Source organism: Larus michahellis, chromosome Z (genome assembly GCF_964199755.1).
Source record: "Larus michahellis chromosome Z, bLarMic1.1, whole genome shotgun sequence".
Classification (NCBI taxonomy): domain Eukaryota; kingdom Metazoa; phylum Chordata; class Aves; order Charadriiformes; family Laridae; genus Larus; species Larus michahellis.
In genome coordinates, this window is record NC_133930.1 from 39999033 (window position 1) to 40022059 (window position 23027).

The following is a 23027-nucleotide window of genomic DNA, read 5'->3' on the forward strand; positions in this document are numbered from 1 at the left end:
CAGCAGCTGTCTTCACTAACTCTGAATATTTCCTTTACTATAAGCATTGAGAGGCAAGCTTAATTAATTTTATCTGATAGAGTTCCTGGTGCCTTGTATCCTCTTCCTTTTCTGAAGGCAAATTAAGAGTGATTATTGAAAGATAAACGTCTTATATTTAAATGCTGCTGGTGGGATGGGGCGTGAATAGTTAACCACAGAACACGCACCTTTTCTCTTTCCATCATGGCCTGAAACACTGAGCCATTTCTGTCTCAGAAAAAATCTGTTACTGAAAAAAGTTACTTTGTGTAACTGATTAGTGTGTAGCTCTTAAATTTCTCTTATCTTATACTTAGAGAGCCATCAAAAGACTGTACTATTAGCAGTCAGGTGCTCAGGCACTATTCATGCCTGCAGCAGGAAAAAGTAACATACACTTTTCCATGGAAGTGTATTTCTTCAACAGTTTATTTCAAATTCTCTATATAATAGTGAGGACATCATCAGGAAGGCAAAAAAAATTATCTTTACTAAGGTCTTCCTGAGCAGGTCTTTTGACACTTTACTGACTTATTGTTAGTGACTGACAAATTTCCTCCTTATAAAAAGAAAAGAAAATCAATCTTAATTGCCTGCATATTTTCTTTGTGTTCTGTTTCTCTCATACACAAATGAAAATAAATACATTCCTGAAAAAGTTGTACTTATTTGCCCAGAATGGAAAAATTAGCTAAAGCGGTGAAAGATAGGCAGAATCATAAAAGATGGTGGAAAGTGCTGGCCAAATTTATCACCAGCTAAGTACAACTTTTTTTGAAGATAATGCCTGTGACATCTTATTTCTAGTACCTGTTGTCGTCTTGAGCCTAAATCTGTTTTGAATAGCGATTTCTTATGCCTCTCCTTAGAAGACAAAGAAACAACAACAAAAAAACATTTTTTTCTTTCCATCCCTTTTCTTTCTATTAGACTCCAGGTAGGAGACACATTTGTCGATGGGCAAAATGTCTCATAACCAAGCTTTCTTTCATGTTTCTATTCTGTGATACCACATCACCCCGACATTCACACAAAGGACAAATGCAAAACCTTTTAGTTGAGTGTCTCTTCAAAGTGCCATTTAATAGCCTGGGAACTTATTTCCCTGCAACATAAGCTGGCAAAGGATCCAGTGAAATGAAGCATCGACCCTTAAAGTTTATCAAGATAGGCCTTTGTAGAAGGGCAGTCATGCTTTCTTGTAGGACAGCATCAACTTTTTAAACAACTTGTACGTGATGCAGGCATCCCACAAAGACAGGAGATTGCTGTGTTTTGATATATATACATTCAGAAAAAATGCTAACTTGAAAGCGCCTCTTGTTTCACCTCTTGTTACTGTTTTGCTGCCTGCATAAACTATAGTTCCAAGTTTTTTGTAGCTTTAAAGCAGATTTGATCCGTTTTGGGCATCAGTTTCATCATATTTGTTTATCAAGGTAGTTAAGAAATTAGTGTAATCATTAATCAGAAGGCTTTTCGAATTTTGACTGCAGAATTCAGAGTTTCTTCCAAACTGTAGACCTCAAGCGAAAATCTAGGACAGAGAAAATTAAAAGCAGTGTGGAAAGAACATAATTTTTTATATGTAGATTTTGTAGAAAGTCTTCCCTTTCACAGCATAATTGAAATATTACTTAAAGGACACATAAAAGATAACATATTAAAACAAATTGAGTTGCATATATGATTAATTCACACAGTGGGAAACTGATTGTAAGTGCAATTTTATATATATGACCTTGAAATTAATAAAACAACTTCTAATTTTGTCATTTCCATTATAAATGTAGAATGCAATTAACGATAATCTTGGATGAGAAGCAAGGACCTAACATAAATATCTGCTTACAAAATAAATTTTTTAACATTACTGGACTTAAAATATGTCAAAAAGAAGGACTTTCCAATACATGAGGACTAATGAAATATTCAGCAAAGTTGATTTAACTTGCATGTTGTAAAACTGTCTGAAGATCTAATTCTCTCTGGAATATAGTTTTTACTTGGAGAAATTTACATGAAATTTCTTTTTGTGCTTTAATTCAATAAATATGTGTCATGATACTTCCATACCAGTCCGTTAAAGCCTGAGCTACTTCTTATGGAAGTAACATCTACCACTGCAGCTACTTCCACTTCAGCTGGAGTTTAGGCTACAGTTTCTTGTTGCTGTTAATCCCGTGTTACTATGGGTCACTGCTGGGAGGTGCCGTCACACTGTGGACCCCCTACACCCTCCATGCATCCCCTCTGTTTCCCCTCTACAAACATTATGTGCCCCTGGGGTGACCAGGCTGTGCTTGGTCATCTGGTGGAAACCTAACTTTTTTGACAGTCCTCAGTGGATGCAGCTAACAAAGTAGCAGGTAGCCCTGTACTCCGCTGGCAGCCATGGGGAAGCTTGAGCTCTTTCTTCCATTCTTCTTCAGGCAGCCTCTCTCCACCAGGTGTGGTTTCTATCTGTCCCCTTTCTCTACTGAAAAAACCCTTCCTTCCATCACTGCTTCCCAAACTTGGTACCTGGGAGGGGTTTCTTGCCAATGCAATCTGCCTCTGAGAAGCTGCGGCTCGGCCACATGCCTTTCACCAGGCAGGCAGTGATTTATTAATAAATTATATGCACTGAGGTGATGCGTGCGGTTATTTCTACATTTCTAGAGTATAGTCATCTGTGCTTTCATGTTTGAGTGGTAACACATCTAAATTTATATGTGGCACCTAACAAAATCATAATGAGGAAAAGGGAAGTTTGGGAATCTTGTGTCTTGAAATAATTCTTAAGACAGGAATTTTCCTATAAATATTAATACATTTTAAAAAGACACTACTTCAAACAAACACAGAGCTAGAACAGTAGTTGCAGTATATTTCAAGTATTTGAAAATACTTGAAAATGAAGAAGGATGTTTTTAAAACTTGTGAATAAAGATTACACTTTTCTCTTAGATTATATATATCTTACATATCCAATAAACCGAATGATCTCCTTTGAAATTCTAACAGGTCAGCACTGGTTGCTTATTTTTTTGTTCCCTCTTTTTGTCATGGTTCTATTTGTTGTTCTTGTTTTACATTAATCCATTCCAAACAAGTTTTCTCAGTGTTTCTCATCTAAGTGTTTCAAAAGGTTAACGGAAAAAAGTTGCACTAATAACAAGGAAATAAGGAGTGACTGTACCCAAAACAAGCTGTACCAAGAGAAAGGAACTGTGATTCTTGTCTGTAATATGGGTGTCAACTTTAATTCAAAAACACTCGTGTTCTCCAGATGTCTATGTAAGCAGACTGTCAACCACCACCAGCAGAAGAGTTCCTGACCTCACATAGCCTCCTCTGAAGTGCTTGCCATGTTGTTATCTATTTTTCGCCTTGACTTTTTAAACTTCTTTGTGGCTACCCAAGCCTTACATTATCTTTCAATCTCCATCTCATCAACTCCCCATCTCTTTTCCTGTCTGGTCTGAAACTCTGTATCTCCTCTCCACAGCAGCTCTATAAAGTTCCCTGTCTGCTCCTTGTTGCTTGTGTCGCATTTCTGCAATGGAGATGCTTAACTGCACAAGGATGAGGGCAAAACTTACTCGTAGAAAACACCCAGTGAAACCTATATTGCAGGCAAAAAGGAGAAAAAGCAGGGACAGCTTTCCTGCCATAGTAGCCATATGGATGACCGCTGTCACCTTGTAGACAGCATGAATCAGGGCTAGGCAAGGCATCCCGCTGTGGCTTTTGCACAGTGCAGAAGAGGATGAGCAACCACTGCAGGTTTTGTGTTCTCCTTCAGCAGCTTCTTAAGATTGTACCCTTGCAGCCCAGCTCTGCCCCCAGGCACTGAGTATACCTGTGATGTGGAGGGTACTTCAGCTGCTTTTTTCTGCTCCCGGGGAGGCAGCAGGCTTGCAGAGTTGGCCCAAGGAATGACCAGGGCATGCCTATACAGAAGCTTTGAGCATACCTGGCATATAGCCAGCCTTAGGCTTGTCTCTAAACAGCAGTGTGGGCATTGGCACAATCTCATCTCCCTCATGGAAAAGTGTGGTACATGCTGTGCCTGCTGGAGGTTGTATGGAGATCCACATACTAGCAACACGAGTGGCTGTGGGAGAATGCAAGACAAAAATCTGTCTGTAACATAAAATTTGGTTCAAATTCGATAACTGTTATCCAAGTTTTCATTCTGTTGCTGTGGGATTATGTATCATTGTTCTGTGTCTGTTACAAACTATGCATGTTTCCAGTAGCTAGAAAGCCTACCATGAAGAGTTTACTATGATTGTGATAATGATGTTAAAATGTGTTTGGATGAATACTGTAACATGGGTATAAACAACTATGAGGGATTAAGTAGTGCAAGAGATTGTGGATAGTTGTGCTTTTAGCACCTGAGGATGAGCAAAGTCAAAGCCTTTAGTCCCAACAGTCTGTGCTTACTTGGAAAAATGTTTGTCTGACTGCAGGCATGGAACCCGTTGTGCTGGAGAAGTGGCAGCCACGGCAAACAACTCGCACTGCACAGTAGGAATCGCCTTTAATGCCAAGATTGGAGGTATGTGAAACAATCTCCCACCAAAAAAAAAAAAGTAACCAAAGAGCCATTTGTGCTAAATGGTGCATTGAGACCTTTCTCAACAAGAGAAGGAGATTTGTATGGATAACAAACCTAGCTGTGTTAGCAAGTAAATCTCGGTTGTAGAGTGGTCGTTAAATACCAGCACTGAAGGAGCCTGTCTGCGGTGACACTTCTCCAGTGCTCCCTGGAACACTGCCTCTCAGTACACACAGAAAAATAGAAAGCAAGACCTTTGATGGAAACAAAAAACCCAGAATTAGGACATGTGAGTTTTCTCACAGATTCAGAGCTCTACGTGATGAACTTTGACAAATCAGAAGTAACTGTACACATCAGGAATATTGCCTTGCATATTGATCGCAAACAAAACGCTGTCAAAATACAGCATATTTTTGTGTTGTTTGGCTGTGGTTGGAGAAAATCTTTTGATCCTCTGTGTGATCAGATTATTGCCTGAAATACAAGATTCTGTTGCACTTTTTTGTTCACTTAGCCAAGAGGTTCCAAGTGGTTTCTTTGAATTCTTAGTCAATGGCTGCTCAATTAAGATCTTTGGCTTAATTTGTGAAGACGACTGTCAGGATTTCATGTATATGTCTCCTAGGCTGTAACTTGCCTGTGACAGATTTTAATGCTTCAAGTGAAGTTTTACCCTGTACTTCTGATGTAATCACGGGACTGGTATATTGGCTTTCAGTAGAAAGGCCTATAGCTCAAACTTGTTAATTGTGGATTTTCTGTCCCAAAATAGGACCCATCTGTAAAAACAGAAACATGTTTACCTATATATACACCAGAGGACAGTTCAAAAGCATGAGCAGGCAGAGTTGAGGCCATGTTTCCACAATTAATAGTACTGTATCTGTTCTCTACTGGATCAGTACAAGTTTGATCCAAATCAAATGTGAGCACAGCTGCATTTCAAATTAGACAAAGCACACAACGTCATCCAAATGTCAGCTTTCTGTTTTCCTGCTGGCTTCAAGAGGATAGACAATACCGGATCCAGCATAAGGTTAGAGTGATGCAGAAGAACAATTTCCCTTCAGGGAAATTCCCTTCAGAGAGCCTGCCTGCACAAAGTCAACCTGTCAGAGTGGTTTAGAAAATCTGAACTGGGCAAGTGAGTGAGTTTGTGTCAGATGAACAGGTTCTCTCATGTGGACGTGGCATTTGGTCATGTACCAGCAGCTATGAAATAAAATTTATTGCGCTGTTAAACCAGAGTGAGAGGAGAGTTAGTGCACTGATAGAGATAAAGGATGGCTTCTGGGGAAGTTTCGTTTGTGAGTTGGATAGTCACACAACCTGCAACAGCTTGGGCATGTCCTTGAAAAGTTCTCCATTAGTAACTGTGGCTTCTTAATAGGTTATTATTTATTAAGCATTAGGAATGTGCAATAATAATGTTTTAGAAACCCTCCAAGCATATTAGCTGACTCACAGGCTTTTCTAAATATTGTGTAAGAACAGATTCAGATGGACATAGTATGAATGCAGTTAATGTGAACAGTAAAGACTGGATATGTGTGCCTTCTTGTTTATTTATTTAGTTAGTACAAAGACTATAACAGTCTTCAAGAAGTTCCACTGCTCTAAGTGAAATAAAAATTTTATCCACTCCGTTTGTCACCATGGTTCTGTAGAACCATCACTAACACTGCTTTTAAAAGAAAGCTGGAAAGTAGTAACAGTGTGTAAACTTCACTTCAGGTAACATACCTTTACATTAACCTTTTAAAAGCATTGCCACTTGAAAATAAGACTTCAGGAGGCTCAGCAGATCATCTGCAGAAAATCAGAGGCCAGAGGGAATACCAGGGCATTGCGAAGGAAGGTTAAGCTTCCTCTTCCACTAGGCGTATATATTTAAGAGTTTTGCTCTTGCTGACCTCTATTTGGCATGCCTCCCTCCCTTCCCTCGGAAGAGCCATAAGCTCCACATGTGAATATGTAGTGGTTGTGTTCCCTCTCCACAGGCCAGATAGAGCATAAAAATGTTGAATCATATTATGCTGAACTAGTGTTGAGCTTGCTTGTTTCCCAGGGATTTAAAGACCCTCCTAGGCCCATCTTAGAGAAGAAACTAGAGTTGAGGTAAAGCAATTACATTCTCCTTACATAGAGGAGCACCTGCTGATAGTGATGTTGAACTTGCTCCACGAAGATAGGTGTTCTTTACTGCTAACCAAAAAGCATCTCTGGACATGTAAGGGATAGTAAGGAGACAAAGCAAAGGGGAAAAGAAATCCTTTCCATCAATATTCCATCAAATACTGGCCACTGAACAAATCCAATTAATGATCTTTGTGATGTGAAGTCATTAACAAGATATCCACCAGTAATGCTCACTTTTAAAAAATGTGTTTGTACTCGTTGTCTCATTTCCACGCATTTAAGAACCTCTGACAACAAATAGGTCAAAAATAAGATCCTTAGAAAGTGACGAGGTAATCTACAGATAAGAAAATCTGAGTAAAATTGCAATCTGGACCTTCAGTTCTTTTACAGGTTGTGAGAAGTTTCTTATAAAAAATAATGCTCTATGCCTGCAGCTTGTGCTTAGCTAAGCTACAGGCCTTTTCACTAAAGGACAAGCCAAGGCACCAAAGGCTTGTCTTTTTTTTAAAAAAAGAAAATTTTTTTTTTTTTAATGTGACTCTCTGCGGTAATCACATGTAGCAAATTACCACCTACAGAGCTTGTGAGCCTTTTTATAGGAAGGGATGGTTAGCGTGTTGTTATTGTTGCAGACTGATTGTGGAACTGTGGGGATTTGGGTGCTTAGTTACTTGGCTGGGCTCAGGTCCTGACGGGAAAACGGTTACCCTGAATTATGGCACAACAGATGTAGATTGTCTTCAGCTGACAAGGAATTAGTTCAGCTGTTTCTTTAAGTCAGATGCTGATTAAAAACAAACATTTTAAAAGAAAACTTTCTTTCAGCTCAGTTTTGCATGTTTCCTATGATTCATTGAAAAATTGTTCTGACTAAAATGCCGCTTTACATTTTGGCAATAACTGCAAATATTGGAAAAAGTTTACAGAGCTCTAAAGTCTTAGGTGGAACAGTCTGCAAACACAGTCTGTTAATTGCCTTTTGGACAGCTTTTGTTGCGCTATCACCACATGCCAAATGCCGTTTGGAGGTTTTGTGATTGGCAGAATTAACTACTCCAGACATCGGGGCGGGGGGAGGGAGGGAGGAAAGAAGGAAGGGAGGAAGGAAAGGAAGGAAGAAAAGGAAGGAATTATTTTTGTTTTAAATAAGCCAATGAGACATCTATTGTTCAGTCACCCTGGAAGCATGTCTGTCAGTTGTTGGCCGAAGAGAGCAGCACCTAAGTCACAGCCTTGTCTGTGTTGCTTTCAATTCGACCACTTCACCATTAGTAAAATACCTGGTGTTAATTACTTTAGGTGCCAATGGCAGAAGTTGGAGTTATTGTTCACCAGGTGCATGTAGTATTACTTAGGCTTGCTATGCAGTAACAGAAACATAAAAGGGAAGCTTTATTTTCATTCTTTCAAAAGCAGTGTAGCTTTTATTGTCTTTATTTAGAATGGAATATATTTTAATGTGCTTGAAAGAAATTGAGAACGCTACTTCCACCCATCATTAATTTTCTGAGATTACGCTGAGGAAGAAAAATAAAACCTGAGAATCCCGGAGTTGGTTTAATGGGTTTTTTTTATAAAGTAAAGTTCATAGTGAGATCACTGTTTGTAAAAGTTTATTATCTCACAAAACACGGGCAGCTTTTGTGTGAACTTAGAAATATGATCACTTTTCATTTTTGAGTCAATTAGAGTAAGGGAAAAAAAAAAAAGACCCTCTATCAACAAAGCACCCCCTATGCCTTTTGTTAATTGGAAGTTAAGGTCTTGGTAAATACTCAAGTTACTTCAGTCTGAGCTCATGAGCAAAATGAAATGTGTCTGTAATTAAAAATATGTAAATTTGGCTTATAAATAGCAGTGGCCTTTCAAAGGGGAAAGAGCGTCAAACTTGTTAATTGTGGAAGTAATCATTACTCTGTACTATCATACAGTTACATGCTAATTATTATTTAATATTTAACATCCCTTTGATCAGATGTCACGCTAGCTGTATGTAGGTCCTTTTTCTTGTTGAGGTTAAAACTGGTATGGGTGGTTTTCTCAGTCAGAATTAACTTCAGTCAATGTCTTACAGTTAGTCAGAAGAACAATTTTAAGATTTTCTCAGTTTCTAGATTTAAGCCTACCTTATTCAGTCTAGTGATCTTAAAACATCATGACGCCATTCACTTTAGAAGGGCTGACATGTTGACTTGTCAAAACCCACATGAATGGATTCTTTTAACACAAGAATTCCAGATTATACCTTACAAAAGCTTCTTCTGCACAGAAGAGGATGTTCACAATATTGCAGTTTCAGGCTGAATAATGTTACATATTTGTTAGTAACTTCCTGTAATCATCTTGCTACTATGTATGGTAATTGGTCTGTATACAGGAGCTTTCTCCCCAGTTTCTTCTTTGTGGCTTCATACAATAAAGGAATAATCCTATGTTTATCTGTCAGCAGAGATCCTTTTATTACATCTGTCAACATACTTAGGACTGGGAACGACTCAAAGTAGGTGCTGCAGTTTCACTGCAGTATAAAAGGAGAAAGAAAAACATACATTATCTTAAAGTGAGGCATAGAAACATTTCAAGGTTCAAGTCTTGTTTTAAGTTTTCTTCAGTGTAAAAGTTTGTTGTTGGTGTTTGAAGGCTGTACAGTGGAAAAATGACTTGTAGATAATTTTTAGAACTTGAAGAAAGACCAAAATATTCCTTCCTTTTTGTATTTTTTCACCTAGGGGTTTTTTCCATTGGAAAAACACATGTCCAAACAGGTTTTGGGCTTTTTTCAGCAACAGTAGAAATCCTTGTGATCATTCAGTCCAATGTCCTATACAATAATTTAATCTGTGGGGGAAAAAAAAAGAAGCATTTTGAGTTGGTTGGTCCTATTCATTGTATCTTTCATTCTGAAGGTGTGCGGATGCTGGACGGAGACGTGACAGACATGGTAGAAGCAAAGTCTCTAAGCCTTAATCCCCAGCACATCCACATCTACAGTGCCAGCTGGGGGCCTGATGACGACGGTAAGACTGTGGATGGACCTGCTTCTCTGGCACGTCAGGCCTTTGAGAACGGCATCAGAATGGTAGGTTGGCATCAAAGTGCATGTGCTGGGTCTGCTTTTGTGTGCAAGTGTGAGGGTACACATGCCCAGTACATGGAAGTGCACATCATGGGCAAGAGGAAGGGATTCTGAAGGAAAGAAGAAAAGCTTCCTTTGCGCAAAGCTAAAAATGCATTTTCCTTCTGTATTGACCTGATGGTCAGTCCTTCCTGAAGTGTCAGCTCTGTTCATTTTCTGATGGAGTACATCATCCTCAGTGTCCTTTAAAACTGCTCTGAGGTAATGATGTAATTCTGCAAGAAAAAATAAGACTGAAAAATGCTACTTTGCACAACAGTGCCAAGTCATCAAATCTGAATTGCAATGAAATTTTAAAGCAAAAGCCTTGAGTGCATTTCCTTCTTTCTTCCTTTCTTGCATTGCTTTGTTTTGCTTGATTTCTTAATGGAAGTTTGATGATTTTAATAGGGAGTTGGGGGTTAAAAAGTCTACACCCATGTTTCTTTTAGCGTTTATGTCTGGTCTCAGAGAACTTACACCCTATTTATAACTTACATATGCATTTCTCTACAAGTCTGTGCTATTACATTTTCTCTGTGATATAGCACAGAGATTTTCAGTAATACAACACACAAAATCCCAAATGCCCCTGTACAAAAAAAATCTAATGCCTTTTCAATTTTCTTTAATAAGTTACTGTCAAACAAATAAGACCACAGAAGGAAACAAGTATTTAGAGGAACTTTTGATGTCAGAGGCCAGTTTTTAGTTATTCTTCTTACCCTCCTGCCTGTTAAATAGATCAGGGAATTTCGCGTCTTCCAGCGCTCACACCTCTTTCCACTATATAGGACTGGTGTAAAGGATTTTAAAGCTTTGCACTTGAAGGTCTGAGCGTTATTTTGAATGCAGCAGGAGACTTGCTAGTTCAGTGGTGGGCGGCTCTAGGATCAGAGAAGAGGGGATTAATACAAAACATTTGTTTAAAGAGACTGAAACTGTTGGACCAAAGTGGAACTGGAACACAGTTACTAGAACATGGTAATCCTGTGCAGCAAGATCGGAAAGTGCAGCTATTATTGAAGTGAATAAATGTTTTAACCAGGTATACCAAAACTGATTTTAGCAAACTATAGCTGGAAGATTTGTGCTGTGTGTAAAAGACAGTGTCTGCCACTGAGAGACTGTAGTAATTTCAATTATACCATAAAAAGCAGTTATAATGGCAAACAGGGGCAATGGGTGCAGAGGGGTAACAGACAAAGTTACAAGACAACTTGGTCAAGCTGACAATATCTGTATGCACGGTGCAGCGTACAGTGTACTTGACTGTCAGTTGTAAATAAATACATCATGACATTGATACCCAGTATCACCATAAATATTGCCTAGCAGTACAAGCCTAGGAGGTGTGAATTCACATCTAATCACAGCTGCATCATGGGCTTATTTTGGTTTCATCAATAAAATTGCATTAATTTCTTACTCTCACCCCTGCCCTCCCTGCCCCAAATGTGGATAATAATACATCCCCAACTGCCTAGCAGGTAAGTTATGAAGAGCAATTACTGAAATACTAAGCTAACAACAGGGACTGTGTGCTTCCTATGCTATGTGGTGTTAAAGACATGCATCTCAAACCCAGTTCTGTGAATGCTTTACTAACCATGCAGACATGGACCACTGCCTTCCTCTCACTTGGTCTTACGATGACCATTTGGTGTGGAGCTGCAGATTTACGCTTTTGCTTGTTGTACGTTATGTAATATGTGAAGCCTACCATAAAAAAGTACTAAAGCATACACTTTACCCTGTGAGAAATTCCAGGGGCTTAGCAGTTAAGCACATTTAGGGTCACTGATAGGTTTGGACCCATAGAACTCTGCTGTATTTAGGGCCGTAATGGAACTGCAGGAAGCAGGGGAACTTGAACAAAGTAAGTTTTATGTTTAAACATATATACATGTTAGATTAAATGTAATTTTTCATGTAGGTAAGACAATCATGAAAAGTTCAGCCAAAATTTCTGTACCAGAAGAACTCAGACATTTCCTCATTGAAATCTCAAACTGGGGATAAATCCGGTATAAATCAAGAATGTGGAAGAATTTGTCAAAAGCATGGATCTTGCCTACAAGCATTATTGTTCCATTGCTATTATTATAGCTGTAATATGAGAGGATATGCTACAGAACCCAGATGAATTTAATTTTACCAGTACATTGTTCTATATTTTTAGTAAGTACCAGTATATAGTGGAAACAGAGTATTTAATTGTAAAATTAAATTCAGAGGTGGTCTTTTTTTCTGATAACAATGCAGAAATAGAGTTTGATGTATTTTTTTGAGAAATAGTAGAAATCATATTTGATGCAAGTAAAATTATTATTTTTACAATTTAGCTTCTATTTAATGTTATCAACTTTTTGTTCGGCCCAAAGTTGCCCATGCAGAGTTGAATAGATCTAAATATTTCCATATATTTGGAAATTTTGTCTAGCTCTGGCTCGAAAGCTTTTTCATTTCTACTAAGGAAATAGAAGTTCTCTTTAAAACTTACATAAAATCATACTGATAAGAAATACAAAATGTGTAAGGTTAATCTCTAATTTTCATTCTTTAAAATGTAATATAGAATGAAAGATTGTAAATGTATGTCTCAATTACCACCTTCCTTAATAGGCTTAATTTCCAGACCAAAAATTACTTGAAGATGAACCTGCTCTTGTTCTTTTTAATAACCATGCCTTTCTGTGTTCAGATAAAGGTACTATTTCTATATTTCCTTACACTATCATAAGATGTATCACTGTAAAAGATGAGGCAAATGTGAGAAGAAAATCAGATTATTGTCCAAGGTAATAACTAGATACTCAGCTGAACACAGATTTCCCCAAGCAGTCACAGTAATTGTGCAAACAATAATAGGCAGACAAAAATGCTTATTATGTTGTGTACAGATCTTGACCTTCCTTTTTTAGAAATATTGAATTGAACAAGAGTATTGCATCTAGTATGGCATCTGTGATGAAAATTAAAGTAATGTTGGCACAGGAAAATTTAGCAAGACCTTCATTCAGATCTACACAAAGGTTCAAGATTGATATTCTTCATTTGTTGTGCATATGCACACACAACTGGATATTATTTTTTTAAAATGAGACAGGGAAGGGAAAGGTCAAGATTTTCTAAAAGCATCTGAAAAGGAAATTATGCTCAGCTTGTTTAATTAGGAAAATCAAAGATGGTGCTGAATAATAACTTTGATTATAGTATAATTAAACTAAGTTACTACTTTTTTATTATACTCATGCAGTAAAAATTAAATGTATGCGGGAGCCACAGTTTCTTATTCAGTTTGCTGAGAGACTGGGATCCATGTAAAAAATGCCTGGTTTATCTTTAGTGTATATTATTCCAATTAACAGCTCATGCAGGGTGTTTTAGAACTATTATTATTTTTAAATCTGCTGAGCTAATATGATTACCCCTTCCAAATCCTGCAGAAAATAACAGAGATAAATGACTGTACAGTTTTTCCGTAGAGTCCCACAGAGACAGCACATGCCATGAATTGAAACAGACAAATCTATTTAAAGAAAGGATACTGAGTAATAACTAAGTTTATGAAATGACAGTCTAACCCACAAGTTAAATATGCTTTAAAAATTCTGCCCAGGATCAAGGTAAAGGAAGAGGAAACCAATTTTTAAACCTGTCTGAAGTACCATGATTTTCTGTCATCTTTAGGGTATTTTGTTTAATTCTATTAAATTTGCATACTTGAGTTCAAAGAGAAACCTTGGAGACTTTGCTATCAAACAATTTCTATGCAAATATAAAAGCTCCCTTTATATCAAACTTCCAGTTGACAAGGTCCTTTTCTTGGAAACAGTGCAGTCATATGGGTGGAAAATTCTAGAAGCTTGTGTTTTAAATACCAATGTATTAGAAGTTGTAGACCTAATCATCTCAAAAATAATTCCATTGGAATCACACAGAGCTTGCCTGAAAAAATCAGACAAAGGGCAGTATATCCAAAAGTAACATATTCAAGAAAAGATTAGGTATGCAATGTCACATTTCACTGTGTTTTCAAGAAAAAACAGACTTAGCATTGCAAAACATGATTGTGGCCAAATCATGTAATAAGACTGTGCTGAGCCTGGGACAAAAGGGAGAACACAGAAGCCTTTCCTTGATTCAGAACGATAAAACCAGAGTACCATTAGATTTTAAGATCACTGTCTGTATCACACAGTCTATAAGCACAATTCTATAAGCACTTGAGGGACTTACGCTCGCTGATTCATGGCTCTGTGATGCAGCATTCAGACTAGATCATTTCTATTCATACAAATAAGCCTGTTATTCTGGGATCAGTCTCAACATCATTTGGAGAGTAATGCATTTCAGATATTCTGACTTGTTCTTTCACTGCTGTTTGGCAAAGACCCGATAGTCAAGTTTCTGGATATATGACCCCCGCTGATATTTTACATTGCAAGATTTCAAAGAGCTGGTTATCTCACCTCTCCAAACGTCTCGCCAATGGCATGCTTCATGTTTGTTCTGCAGTACCCATAAGGTAGTCCAAATCGGCAACAGGGCAGGTCATCCTTAATATAACCTAAGTGGGTGGAGAGGCAGGGAAATCTACAAGGAAAGTTTTGGCTTTCTGCCTGTGTCGGCGCAGGGGCCTTCATCTCATTGCCATGACACCATTCTGTTTAGCAAGCTGGACACAAGCCAAAGTGTTTGATGGCCATTAATGATCAGATGCTGTGTGGCTGAACCTCTTGTGAGAACTCGGCTTGGTGCCTTCCCTCCCATCATCACTGCCCCTTCTCATCTCTCTCGCTTCACCAACTTTGGCTGCAGAGCATGTGTTCAAAGTGTTTGCTGGGAGCAGAAGGCTCTTTTACAATCGCTAAACAAACCTCCTACCCACATGCAAGAGAGGGAAGGGAAGGCAAGGCAAGGCAAGGGAAAGAAAAGATTCATATTATTATTATTAATCATCATCATCATCATGATTATCACTGTATGCTTCCACTCCAAAAGTGGAAAAGATTGTTCATAATTTGCAAGTGTCCAGGTGAAGGTTTGCTGCCTGTGTTGTACCACAGATGTTTCTCCGAAATTTATTCGTCCTGTCATTACTTCTCTGCATCAGAGTAGGATGTGTTGCCTACACAAAGAGGATTTATTCGGTTCTGCTTTGCCAGAGAATTGCACTACAAAAATCAGACAGAAGTTATTGCAAGAAGACGTCCAGTCAAATGTGTTAAAGTAACTTCCCAAAAAGCTGTGATTTTAAACATTGAAATATTATGGTGCATGGAGGTTAAGACCAGATTTTTTAAACTGTATGTTGTGTTTTTTCACCTTGTACAGCTGCCGTTTGAGACTGAATAACACACATCTGTGTGTATGCATATCTCAGTTCATATATAGATACATTTTGCATGTAGAAGACCTCTTGCACATTTCTAATTAGTTGGCCAAAACCCACTTGTTGAAGATTAATGAGAAGTATTAGCACTGTGCTTGGGGAAGGTCTCAGAAGACAAGACTTCCAGTGTGCTGATGTAACCTAATGTTAGATCCTGGTATTTATCTGTTATAGGATTTGCATATATACTGTGTATCCCTGTTGCATCTGTGATGTAATATCTGAACGTGTGATGTTATAGTTACTTCAACATATCAAGTTAAACTTTGGGTGGCTCTGTAGTTCAGGTGTGTCCTGACTACGGAGCAGAACTGGAAAAATCACATGGCATATTAACACTGTAATTCCTCCTTCTGACATCATGACACATAGCACCATTGGCTTGAAATAATATTCATAGTTCTAGCATCAGAAAAGGCCTTCTTCATAATCCAGATCAGCAAAATTTCATCCGATTATTACTGCATCAATGTCCCTGTTTTCTTGATCCATCTGTTATTTTCTGTTTTCTGTACATTTTATGGGATGTGCCAGTCCTGACTGAAACCTGTTGTGTCCATGGCTGTGCAAGTCACTAAAAACCTTCACTATGAAAAAATGTATAGCTTGTTACTCCTCTAAGTTTCTTGGTTTCCTTTTCACTGTAAAATGCCTCTTCTGCTATATTTATGGTCCATCTTATAGTGTTAGAAATCTCCACATGTAAGTAATTACCAAGTAATTGGCCAAGTGATCTCGTGGGTAAATTAAATTGGAATAGGGACATAAGACAGGAAATGACCATGTAGGTCATCCAGTACAGTTCTCTACTATCACAGGCATCATGTCCTATAAATACATTTAGCAATTTCTATTTTAGAATGAATTAGAAAATTTTTCCCCTCTCTTTCTTTTGGGAGACCATTTCACAGCCATCACTAATCTGTTGGTTAGAGACTTTCTTCTAAGTTACAGCCAGGTTTATTCAGTTATATATGTGCAGTTCTTGGGCCAAAATTGTGCTTAAATACCTTTTCTCCTTCCATTTCTGTTTCTGACATATTTATAGAACACAGTCCCCTCTCAGACTTCATTTTGATAGGATAAACAAGACATGCTCATTAGTCACTTAAAAACTAGGTTGTCTATCTCCTTGCTCATCAGAGTGGTGCTTCTCTCCACATCCTCCAGCCTGAATCCTTTTCTTGAAGGCAGGTGATCGTAATTACTAGATTCACTAGCACATTCTTTCTTTGTATGTCAAAATTGCCTAATAACTTTGTTTACCTGGGTTTAAATACTTTATTCTGTTCTATTCTTTAAAATACACGCAACTTCCTTAAACCCCATGTTCCTCCAGCACAGCCCACATCACCTTCAGTGCAACCATTTCCACCTGCACCACACTGTTACATGAACCTTCATGTTCTTGTTTCATTACTGATTTCTTGGAGGGCTCATCATATATGTTGTAGAAACCAGACAGACTGGTTTTAATACATTTCTCTGCATAAAATAAGTTATCAGAGAAAAATTTAACAGATTTACCTGGAATTCTAGAGTGCATGTTGCATTTCAACCTGTTTACATTAATGATGGTGCCTCTTACTCTGTCCTTCAAAGTCTGTTCTACAGCCTTAACAGTAATGTTTTTTTATATTCAGTTTCCTTCTGTTAGTCAGAATTTCCAAACCACAGTTCATTCCTGTAGTTCTTTCTGAAACACTTTCTGTTTCCTGGCATTATTTTGTCAAGTGTGGATACCACAATGGGGCATGGAAGTTGTAGCCTTCTCTACGCATGCATAGTACTGTTTCCCTATTCCTTGCACGTGTTCATCTTCACCCTGCTTACCAATCAAAGGAGCAGACTGAATTTTAGAGTAGCTTATTGCCAGTTGGTTATCTTCCATGACCCTAAACTCCCTTTTAGAGACACCACTTTCCAAAAGTCTGTCCACTCTCCTGTATGTCTTACCAAAAAGCTTCATTTTAGGTCTTATTACCTTGCATTTGGCTGATATATATATATCTCAGGATGCCTTAATGGCTTTGCAGATATGGTTCATGCTTGATATGATTTAGTTTTCTCCAAACTGAGGTTGCCCAGCAAAAAGGTTAGGTGACAACCTTAACACGTCATTAAGCTAATAATAATTCTTTGCTTTACCATTTTCACATAGTTAGCAACTTTCAGGATTCAGCTAAAGTGGAATTAGGGTTATTGCCTTCCAGTAAATGAAATACAGTTTAGGCTCAATGATATCTGGATAAACATTGATACTATGCACTTTATTTTCTTTTGGAAATATATAAACAAAGCTAACCTCAAAATTTCTCTCCTTTGCTTTCTGTGAAAAGTGAGCTTTTTCACAGACAGTCAACGTGTAGTGAAAAAAAAAAGGTCAGAAAAAGAAAATAATATACCAGGAATGTACTTACATTACATTCAATGGAATATACAAATCCTAAAAGGCAGGAAAATTTGGAATGAGAGTTACAGGAAAATATACCTCAAAACGTCCAGTTTCCTTACAATGTCACAAAGTGTACTGGAAACCAAAACTGTTTAGTTACCTCATCCCATCTCACACATACATGGAAACTGTTGTAACAAGCCAGAGCAGTGTTACTGCTTTTGGAATTGTTGTCAAAAGTGGCCTCTGGGTTTGGGTGCCGAGCCTGAAACAGGTGATACATTTGAACGTAAAAACCCACACCATTCTTGTTGTGGGGTAAATCTTAATTTGGAAAGCCAATACTGAAAAGCGGCTTTGGCAAGTGGGTTTCTTTACATACACTTAAGTATATACATTTCGGAGTGTGCATTTTTGAAACATGAATCTGGTTACTTTGTATGGGCAAATCACATAGACACTTTACTCATATACTGCAACAACAGCAGAGCCTGTGTATTTCTGTGTGTTATGTGAAAAAACTAGATTTCTGAAAGGCAAATTTCTGTAAATTTGCGTCAGGCATTTTCTGTGCGTAGAATTTAACAAACATTTAAGGCACAAAACCGTGAGGGCAGTGATTTTGCACACAGCCTAAATGTGTTATTTCTTCCTAAACAAATGCTATGCTAGACAAACTGCACAAAGCGATCACTTCCGTCCTCAGCCTGCAGAGATAAAAGCAGAGCAGCCTCGTTTTCCTGCTCATCTACTGAAAAGAGCTACATTTGCAGAAAATTTGACATTCTTTGTTGAACCTCAGAATTTTGACAGACATCTCAAAACCTGGAGTTTTCCATGAGGAAGGGTCTGACATAAGTAGTGAAACAACAGCTGTGTGGATGTGGTGGCCGTGGGCTCCTCTCTAGTGTTTAATCAGACAGCAGTATGGAGGCGTTGGGAACTGCCTGAACACGCTCCATAGGATGGGCGGGGGGTGTGTGTGTGTGTGAAGTCCATCCTAATACAGATATCTTTCTTGTGCACTGCCTGTTTACTTTGGCTTTGCGTGCAGAGGCAATTTCACCTATCACTAACTAGAGACTCTTTTGCAACAGAAATTTTGGAAAACTCAGCTGTTGTTTTATCACAGGTGTTTACAATATACAGCCTGTTTTATCCCAGTAACCATACCAGCAACAACAATAGAAATGATAATATGGATAGCCTGAACCAGAACTGTGATTCATGCAGCTCTGTAGCTGGCTCTATTTTGTTTAGGAAAATGAGAAACTCATTCCAGCATTCCACAGGTTCAGATTTCAGGTTTCAGCCAACACTTCTTTTGGTTGCACTTTAAGCACTAATTATAGCTCTGTGGGGAATATCTTGGAGCTGTTTAAGCTGTTGTTCTAGTGAAGAGTAAAATAAAAAATACACCACATGCAAGGATGCATGTTGAAATGTTCCACTGATATATCCCAATAATTATTGTGTTAATGCATGGGTGCTTGTGTTTATTCAATACATTACTTCCTTATGCGCACTTTAAAATATTTTCACGCTTCAGTATTTTAGAGGTATCATATCCTATGAGCTAATAAAATACATGTTTTACTTCTTTTTGTCGTGATTATTTTGTCTTTCCTGTTCTTAGTTAAAAAACTGGTTCAGAAGTAGACAAAAAGCTTAACTTTATTAGCAACAACTTACCCTTTCAACAATGTAAGGTAATAGTTGCATTTTGTAAGTATATGTATATTGTATATGTATTGTGCATATGCCTGTTCCAGCACTAGAAAATATTTTCTTGACCTGCTAGTTTTCCAAAGACTAAAAAAATCACTGCTAATATAAAAAGCCAGGACTCAGTTTTTAGGCATTCCCTTAAACACGGATCTTTATTTATGTACACCTGTTAGGCTTGTTACTCATTTCTTCATAGATATCATAGGTGCACATCTTTAATGAATTGATGCATAAATGTGAATTTTTCTGACAGCGTGGATACCTCAACAGAATTAATGGCCTTAGAAATTTCTCCATTTGTTCATGAATTTTTGCTTTTAATACCCAAGGAGGCTGTTTTAATAAAAAATAATCTGTTTGGCTGTCTCATGATAGCGCTTCAGAATTGCTGGCTTGGACTCTCAGCTTACCATTATCTGTTTTGGAGAGATGCCTGCTTTCAAGTGAGACTGTTGTGCAGTCTACAGAAGAGTCCTTTAAGGCTGGTGTGCCAGACTGTTTTTCATTCCCAGATTAGAGGTTAAGTGGACTGGTAGAAACTCAGCAGGAGCTGAGAGATGCTGCTTCTCCAAAGCAAAATGCTGCCAGTCAGCAGATTAGCAGCACTGTGCCTCTGCACGGGGCAGCAGCGTCCAGCTCCCAGGGAGCGCAGAAATCGGTGGAAGCTGGAAGCAAGGAGGTGCTGCCTCTCTCAGGTGCGTCTCTCAGGATGCTGTGATCCTTGGTGCCTGGCCCTACAGTGGTTGCACTGTGCTGCACTCAAAATCATGCCTGAATAGTAGGGGTTTTTTAGGTCTGCAGAGTACTGACCTTTGTTCTGCACATTCGGTTATGAACATTTCCTCTTTAGGAGTTAGTTTTTAAGGAAAAGGTCATACCATGGGCTCCTTTTCCCAGCTTCCACATCAGGATCAATTTCACTTCCCAGCAGTAGTTTTGTTCTTGGAAACATTAAGTAATTTTAGAACAGTATCAGGGAGAATAGAGGAAATTAAATGTTTAGGCTCTAGGTGTGGATAGAGCGTCCCTCCTTCTCTCTCCACTTTATGTTTTCGTGATTTGTTTTCTGTTCATGGGTGTGGGATTTCTAGCATATTGCTGCCAAATTACCTCTCCCTGGCTACAATCCCTGTACCTCTAACTACTCCAGGTCAGTGGTTCTGTCCTCTGCCTTTCCTGCTCCTTCATCTTGGTAAATTTGATGACTTCTATAGAAAGAGCGACTCACCCCATAGGCAGGGAGGGTTATTGGGGTGTTTGATTCCTGGGCAGGAAAACATCAGGATTCACAGGCTGGATTAAGGCAGCTTGACTTGTATAAGCAGTGAATGAATGTCCAGTCTAAACTTTGTGAAATAATGTGAATAAATCTTGCTCCACTGGCTCAAACTACACCTCATAGATGGAAACTGTTTTTATTAGATGGAAGTGTGCTGGAAGCAACTTGAAAGTATGCGGGGCTTCTGGTTTTCCTTAGATGAGTGTGTGAAGACCTCTACCTTGTAATGGTTCCTGCCAGTACCACTAAGGCATTCACTCATAAAGATGTGGTTTATATGTATACACACACACATACACAAACGCACGCACTTGGAGCGGGGGATGTTCTTTTAATAGTGTTAGGAAATTCTGCAGATGTCATTACGAACATGTTCATACTGGCTCCGATTCTTGGCAGACTAACCCTTCCGTGCTGTTGAACTGGAAAAAAAAAAGAGCTTTCGTATCACTTTGCCTGCTTGCAACTTGCTGACCAAGGGAAAGGAGGCACTAGCAGAAAAAAAGTGGGAATGCCCCAAGATTCTTGTGCCATGCTTTTACAGGTGCAATTTCTGCCTTGAGGGATTTTTGTCAATGACCTGAGTCTGTTTCATTCAAGGTCAGCTGTCTGCTGAGCACACTGGCTTTGCCCAGAAAATCGGACTGTGACTAGGTCAATAGCAAGTCTTAGTTGTCAGTGAAAGACTTTTTCTTTTCCATAACAGAACACTTGATTATTTTTTCTTAGTTATCTGACATTTTATTTAGTTCAATAAAGTAGACAAAACAGAAGGAGAACATTTCATAATCGTCTGATATGTGCACTGACAAGCAAAATTGCAGTGGTGGACACCTTGCAGAGTTTGTAAGGAGGGAGTCCATAGCTATCATTGCAAATAGAAGAGCAGAAATAACACTGTGCCTAGAGGGAGAGGTAGTGCATTTTTAACATCATGGGACAAGCACTGAGTGTACTTTGCTGTGCACCCATTCCACCGTGGTCTATGCCTCTGCTATAATTCACTAACTTTTCTAAGTTTTGCTCAAGTTGTACAATGTGGTTTGTAAATGCACCTTTGCTTTTGATTAATAAATGACACGTGGCTTCTTTGGCAGCTCAAGGCTTGACTTTTCATCTTGACACCCTTGGGCATCTGGCAGATGACAGATGATAGATTTAGACAAACAGTAAAAGCTACAGAGTGCCTTACATGTGTGTTTATCTTAACGTTGTAACAGGGTCCAAATGTTATTTAACTTCATGTATTTAAAGAAGACCAATTGGGAATAGCATTCACATACAGTAGGACAGCTGATGCTGTTGCTCTAATTACTTGTTTGGTATAGTTACTTGCAAGTTTATAATTTCCTGAGCATGAGTGGGTCTATTGAATTAAAGTGGGGTGTTTGGAAACGGGGAGAAAGAGGAAACCAAATGGTAGTTTAACAATAGGCAGTAAGTGTAAACCAGAACTTATTTACTTGACACATTATTTTAGGCAGGTTGAATTTAGTTTGGGGGTTTGCTTATTTTATTTATTTTTTTAAGGCTGCCATTTGCTTTGCCAGGTAGCTTCTAGGAACAAGATCTTTAGCATGTTTTCTAGACTGAAGGTAGTGCTGTTGTTTTCTGTGAAATGCTGAGTTGTTAAATGTGCAATATTGCAGTGTGATAGAGGAATGGTTATTCTTTCTTTGTATGTATTAGAAAATACTCTTCTACATTAGTCAATGCACCTGGTACTTATTTTTGTATTGCAGTAACAAAGATGTGTTGATACTTTATATATTTACAGGAGACATTAATTTTGAAGAAATCTTTCGTATTATTTGTTTACAAAAAACTTAGCATGGAAAGGTAATTTTGGGTGCAAATGGCTGTTATTTTTAAAGCCCCGTCATTGCTATTAAAATCTAAATTGATGTTTATTATTTTTATATACAGCATTGCAGAATTTTTGGCATCCATTGGCATGTTTTAATCAGGACTACATTTTGTGCCCAAAAATGTATTTACATATCTGGTTTTGCAGCTCATTTTTCATTATGAGTACAGCAGCATAAGTATGCATCTAAAGAAATATAGACACATTCTCTGTGTAGAGAAGCTAATAATTCAAGGGTTACTCCTGCAAAATTTACACAAAGTACAGTCCTACCCTGCTGGGAAAAGGTTTTCTTTGCATGCGTGGGACAAATCATGTTATACTGCTGTTTGCAGGCAAAACCAGCTGATGATGACAGCACAAAAATGACAGATGGAATGTTATTGGTAGGATATTTTCCTGTATGCATATGTTTTTGTGAATTTTTTTTACAAAACTGTTTTTTAAAAAGTGGAAAGTAAACTTTTAGACAAAATATTAAAATAGTTTGATTCCATTTTTCTCCTCCTTGAATCTGTGGTTTGATTACT

At 38.2% G+C, this 23027-nt stretch overlaps 1 protein-coding gene across 2 annotated transcripts in view; it reads left to right on the forward strand.

The window, feature by feature from the left end:
• The window catches only part of PCSK5 (proprotein convertase subtilisin/kexin type 5), a 253931-nt gene that overhangs the window by 99217 nt on the left and 131687 nt on the right, over window positions 1-23027 (forward strand). For both annotated transcript variants that reach the window (XM_074569790.1, XM_074569788.1), the window contains exons 6-7: window positions 4482-4570; window positions 9622-9794. In XM_074569790.1, the coding sequence (XP_074425891.1) occupies window positions 4482-4570; window positions 9622-9794 (262 nt within the window). The remainder of the gene's footprint in view (window positions 1-4481; window positions 4571-9621; window positions 9795-23027) is intronic.